Source organism: Agelaius phoeniceus, chromosome 13 (genome assembly GCF_051311805.1).
Source record: "Agelaius phoeniceus isolate bAgePho1 chromosome 13, bAgePho1.hap1, whole genome shotgun sequence".
Classification (NCBI taxonomy): Eukaryota; Metazoa; Chordata; class Aves; order Passeriformes; family Icteridae; genus Agelaius; species Agelaius phoeniceus.
Window position 1 is genome coordinate 3,620,327 of NC_135277.1, and position 6,000 is coordinate 3,626,326.

The 6,000-nt window shown below is 43.0% G+C and overlaps 1 protein-coding gene across 5 annotated transcripts in view; it reads right to left on the reverse strand.

Moving 5' to 3' along the window:
• Positions 1 to 2,718, reverse strand: part of LRRC28 (leucine rich repeat containing 28) — a 52,334-nt gene extending 49,616 nt beyond the window's left edge. The window contains exons 1-3 of one of the 5 annotated variants that reach the window (XM_054642063.2): positions 2,603 to 2,718; positions 2,070 to 2,184; positions 109 to 326 (exon numbers count right to left, since the gene is read on the reverse strand). In XM_054642063.2, coding sequence (XP_054498038.1) covers positions 109 to 291 — 183 coding nt within the window. In that variant the 5' untranslated portion in view covers positions 292 to 326; positions 2,070 to 2,184; positions 2,603 to 2,718. The other 4 variants (XM_054642062.2, XM_054642064.2, XM_077185292.1 and 1 more) reach the window with 4 other exon arrangements.
• Between the last annotated feature and the right edge of the window lie 3,282 nt (positions 2,719 to 6,000).

The following is a 6,000-nucleotide window of genomic DNA, read 5'->3' on the forward strand; positions in this document are numbered from 1 at the left end:
ATCATTCAGGGTCAGATTATCTAGAATATAATCTCTTTTCTTTCTGTTTCAAAATCAGCATTGCTAAGCACACAGACAGTAAACATTGCAATAAAGAGACTGTCGTACCAATGTGGTCAGGGAATTTCTCTTCATGTAAAGTCTCTCCAAGTACTGCAGCCCCTCATCTTTCAGTAACTCCAGAGGGAAGTGATGGAGATTTCGGTAATTCAAGAACAAGTTCTTGTGCCTTTCCAGCTTTGCCTCAGAGATTGTTTTACACAGTTCTGATGCCATGACTAAGCACCACATCTACTGCATGGCCTCTTCGCAGAGCAGAGCCATTTCTAGGAGACAGAAAGAGGAGAAAAGCCCAGTATTACCAAGGTGTAGCTGTGCTTCTTTTGCAGGAAGAGTTCCTGATCACAGATTCTCTGATAATTTATCTAAACACACTTGTTCCAGTTAACATACAAAGTCCCCAGAACATTCACACCATAAGCTGTGTTAGAAGCAAGTCTTGGACTATTTTCTGGATTAAGCTTTAGTGCATTACAGGATCTGAAATAATAAAATCTTTGTTATATTTGTTTATATTTAATGCTTTTAGCTTCATACATGTTCAGTGGACCTTTTGGATTATTTTGTCAAAATTGCCACTACAAGAAGAAAATAAAAGCAACTTCTTTTAACCATTACTGATGTCCCACATCCTGTCCCATGTGCTAAAAGAAGAACCCACAGATAAGAAAAACACACAATTAATAAATTAATTAATTTTAGTCTCAGGTGATTTAAAATCACCATTATCTTTTAAGGCAGTAAGACAAAAGGCAATGAAAGTTTGAAGTGCTTTCCCATATAAAACTGGTGGAATAATTTACCAGTTTGAAGAGGTAATTGGGATAGATAGGCAGTAAAGCCATTTTAAAATATTACACTAATATATGAGAAATCTGAAACTTGCAGTGAGAAAATTTATAAAGGGTTAGATAAGACAGCAGATTTTCAGCTTGCTCTACTAAAAATAAAACCAGAAAGAACAAAGTGTCAAGCTTTAACTGACAATTTCAACACCAGAAAACAAAAACAGGAAGGCAAATTAAAAATTAACTTGTATCTGAAACCTGACTTTATTCAACTTGTTTTTCAGATATAACCAAAATTCAAGTCATTATTCTGCTGTCTAGATTTAAACAACAACAGCAATGCTGCATCTTTTCAACAATCTCATAAAAAACATAATAAACCCAGACTACTCATTAATTTAAAGTTACCATTTTGCTACAGACTTGTGTATATAAATTAATTGCCATTAACGAAAGGCAAGGACTCAGAACTGCTTCCCACCAATAACATTTTCTATTTTAGTTCAATCCTTCACTGAAGGAGAGGTTTCTAATCATAACAAATATTGGAAGTGAAGGCCCTGAATCATAAATCCCATCTGGTTATAGGCATGGCACACAAAACTCCAGCTAAAGAGTGCCAACCCAACCATACTATTAATCAAACTACTTCATTAGTTTGAGGAGTTCCCTTGACTTGCAGATAACAGCTCTTAGCAGTGATCTGTGTCCTTCTGGAGCAAAACACATTTGTGAGTTTTTAAGAGGTTTTTAACCATTGTCTCTTTATTAGCTGTTTTAGGGAACAGGGCACACACATTGGCCCTTGGCACTCCTAACATTAAAGCTCTCTTAGACCAGAAGAGCAAGGAAATGAAGCCATTACAATTCCCAACTCTTCTTCTGTGATCAGCATTAAAATAATGCCTGGAAAAGTGTTAAAATTTTTAATGGGCATAACCTGAGTATTTATTATTAATACCTCTACAATATAAGACAAGGTAAAGGAAAGCTCATCCTTCTCTGATTTTTTTTAAATCAGAAGTTGAGAAATGACAAAATACACACACAAATATCCAATAGCTTTCCAATTTGTCCAGAGATGGTTTTCAGGTGTCCTGCACTTCTTCACAGAGCTGTGGCTCCATAAAACAACTGCACATTTAGCCATGGCACACACAGACACACAAACATGCAACGCCACAGATGCAAAGTCCAGTCACAATCTACTTTGGCTCTTACTTCAAAGGAACCTCCTCCACTCCCTTCCACCACCAGCCAAACTTTTCCTCTCTCAATTATCTTTTTCCAAGGAGGAGGTGCAGCCTTACCGAAGAGGAACAGCCACAACCATGCTCTTTAAGGAGAGTAAAAAAGAAGGATGAGGGCTGATAACACCCAGTGACCATGGCCCCGTGAGGGACCGGGACCTTCAGGGAAGGGCGAGGAGGAAGGGAAAGGGGGTACGGGGGAGAGGGGGTGATTTAGGGGAAACAGAGATGGGAAAGGGGGAAAGAAGGGGCAGAGAGGGGCACCAGGGAAGGGGGACACGGGGAAGAGAAGGAGAAACGGGGAGACAAGGAGGGAACGGGATAGACAGGGGCGATGGGGCCCGGCCATAGCGCGCACCCCCTCACGGAGCGGTGCCGTGCCCGCGCGGTCCGGCGAGCAGACAGCAGGGGCAAAGCACCGAAGACAACCTCCCACCGTCAGGACCCGATCACCTTGGCCCTGTCCCCGTTCCCCCTCGGCCCGGCCGGGTCACAGCCACTCACCGGGGCCGCCGCAGCGGGAGCGGCGCCGCCGCCGGCCCAGGGACCCGGGGGCGGGACGGGCCGGGCCGGGCCGCGCGAGACCGCGGCTGCCGCGCGGCTCTCGCGAGACACCGCCCCGCCCCGCCGCGGGTAGCGACCAATCACAAGGCTCCCTCTCTCCCGCCTCCCTCCGCTAGCCAATGGGAGCGCGCCCCCCCTCAGCGCCACGCCCGCCCCTCGCCGTGGGCTGAGGGGTCGCGGGCGGTCCCGGTGTCCCGGTCTCTGCCGGTGTCTCGGTGATCCCGGTGTGCCGGTCTCTACCGGTGCTCAGGTGTTCCGGGTGTTCCCGCTGTCCTCGTTCCTCCCGGTGCGGTTCCATGAGCGAACATGGGGGCTCCACATGCCTCCCCCCGTGTTCACACAGCCCCCGGTGCTAACAAGTCATTCCTGGTTAATCGCTGATAAAGGAGAACATCATTTGCTGATAGAAGTTGTGGTCAGGGACCACCCTCTACCTGCCTTTTATTTCTATGTTAACACAGAGTGGAGGCGCTCAGAGGGTTCTGCCTGCATCCACCACCTGCCCACCACGGACATTTTTACCCATGATAGTTGCCCTGTGGAAATGTTTTGATTTTATGTGCATTCACACGGACTAGGATGACACATAAAGGCTTGTTTGTGTCTTATCAGTTCTCTGCTGACAGCTAATTCCTTCATCCTCAGGGTATTTAACATCACCGGGTATTAAAAAGTTGCTTTTTGCTGAAGATCACCTCTACAGCTGGCTAAAAAAAGAATCTCAGCTGCAGAATCCTCTTTCCAGTTTCCACAGACAAATTAACATTAACTGGTCCTACCGAGATTCACGCAGCAGGTCTGCAGGGTTACCAAGATGAACACCTTGCAGAAGATATTTCTTCCATGTATTCACATAACTTTCACTTGAAATAAATCAACCTGCAGAAAAGCTTGAGATCTTTTCCCTTGCAGACTCATTTCTCTCTTTTTTAGTTCTAAATAAAGAATAGCAGCTCTTAATGGCTCATTTGTCATTTTCCTGCACTTGAAAGACAATAATTGATTGTGACAACTACATTTGCTCCATCTTACTTTGCAATCACAGTCTTTTTGGAGCTGTTTTTTTCAGAAAAAAATAGATAGGGTTTTGTTGAAATAATTTACCCTTCAAAAATCACCATCCTCCATATTTATTATATCACTCTGTATACATGATTTCTTACTGTGGTTGATAGCATTTGTCTGTTTTTTTCAGCTGATGTTACAAAGTGGTCTGCTTGTAGACCACCATGGTTTTAAAAACAGCAAAGACATCACACTTCTTAATGTCACTTTGGTCTCACTCTATAAATATCTGAGAAATTAAAAGTTAAGCTTATTTCAGACCAAAGTAGAAGCTGAATATGAAGACTTTTAGCAACATGTTCCTCAGAGAAAATTCAATGTGTCAAACCAAATGTACTTCTCTAGAATATTGAGTCATTGATCAGGACAGAAACTGTGTTTCTGTCTTCTTCTACTGAAATAGAAAAGGAAAGATGAAGCTTTTTTCCTGGGTGACCTGCTCTTAACGGAGCCAGGATACTTAATGTATTTATTTACACATACGTTGTAATGGTTTGGGGTCTTTTGGTTGGAGATTTTTTGAGAGAGTAACAGGTAGGAGATAAGATTACTGCACTCTGATATTGTTGAGAGCAAATTTTGTCTGTTCTTTTCTGCTCACACCAACACACATCACTTTTTCTTGTGTCTTTCCCCCTGAAAGGTTGCTCAGGATTCTCTTTGTTGTTTTGTGTAGCCTGAATCATCACACTCATTCATTCTGTTTTTTCCCCCTCAGCCAATGCCATGGTGATCTCGGAAAAATGCTGCTCTCAGACCTGAAAGCTGATCCCCAAAGCTCTGATCCTGCCCAGCACAGGTGTCCAGTCTTGCTCGTGTAGTCACAAGGCTAAAAATGATGAGTGGAGCAGGGATATTGGAATCTGATCTTCTGGTGAGGAGACCATTTACCTCATGGTTGCCAAGGCATTCTTATCTAACTTGTCACACTAGTGCAATCTCTCTGGTAAGTAAATGTTACTGTTTTTTTACCCTAATTTAATTCTTATTTTTGTGCTTCTGGGAGCATGGAGGACTTGGTTTTTCCATCTTGCTAAGAAGGATGGCTGATCTTATCTGTGCCTAAAAAGAAACTGATAAAACTTGCTTTGAAATGCCAGTTTAAAGTAGATCTATTCAAGTAGCTTGCAGTTGTTAGTGGCTTGAAGATCCACCATCATCTGGTGGTTTACTGGAACAAATCCAGTGGCTGGAGCAAATGGGCACAGCTTCTCTGGTGATCCCTTGTGTGTGCTGAAATCACGCAAGGCAGATGAAGATAGTGTGAATAAAAAGAGATGATACTATACCAGATTTATTACACAAGGCAACTAATTGAAACTGACAGCTCTGGGGAGATGCAATTGGAAATACCTTTGCATAGTAAAACTTTATGCCAACATTTTCTTTTGTTTTGCCGAGTGAAACATGAAGAAATTATTTTTATTGAGGTTTTTATGACAAGTTTCCTAGCTCTCAATGTCACAGACCTACAAGATCCAAAGTATCTCAGTGAATTTCTGAATCTGAGTCCTGAACACTGTGAGGTTCTGCCTCCCTAATAATCCTGCATGAGTCTTTTCCACCCAGTGCTGTGGATACCACTGATATTGAATCATGTGCATTAAATTAGACTTTGTAAATTTGGAATATGATAAAAATACCCACTTCGCAATTAAAGGTCAGTTTTTAGCAGCAGGAAAATTCAGTGTGATTGATGCATGACAGCAAGATAATTTTCCTTTAAGGTCAGGTAATTACCAAGTATTTTTATTCTCTGCTCTTCAGTGTGTCAAGTAGCAGTACAAAATAGGCTATCTTGGAGATCACCGTGTTTTGAGAATTATGGTGAGGCACAAATCCATCAGTAAACACTGAGCTCATGCAGCTATGCCTGGTACAGAGAGGTCCTGTGGGCTGGAGGAATCTCCTAGGCACAGATCAATCCAGTGATCAGCAGATGGAGTTTCAGCTTTCTTTAGGTTCTGGTGTGTACAAGTGTTAGCACAAGTGTGTGAAGCAGTAGTGACCCAGCCTGCTGCATGTGCCAGCTCTCACAGCCAGAGAACATCTTTCCCATGCTCAGACTGGAGAAGAATCTGCTTAACACATGCTTGGGACATTTGGAGTGGTCAAGGAAAATGGCAGAGCTCTCCTGTACATGGCAGGGTTCCAGCACAGGGGCTGAATGCTTTGTGCTGTCCTACTGTCTTCTGCTTATTGCTAGAAAATAAACATTGCCTGGAATTTTGAAAGCTCTTATGCAGTTCAATATGCAATTTCATTTTCTGCTC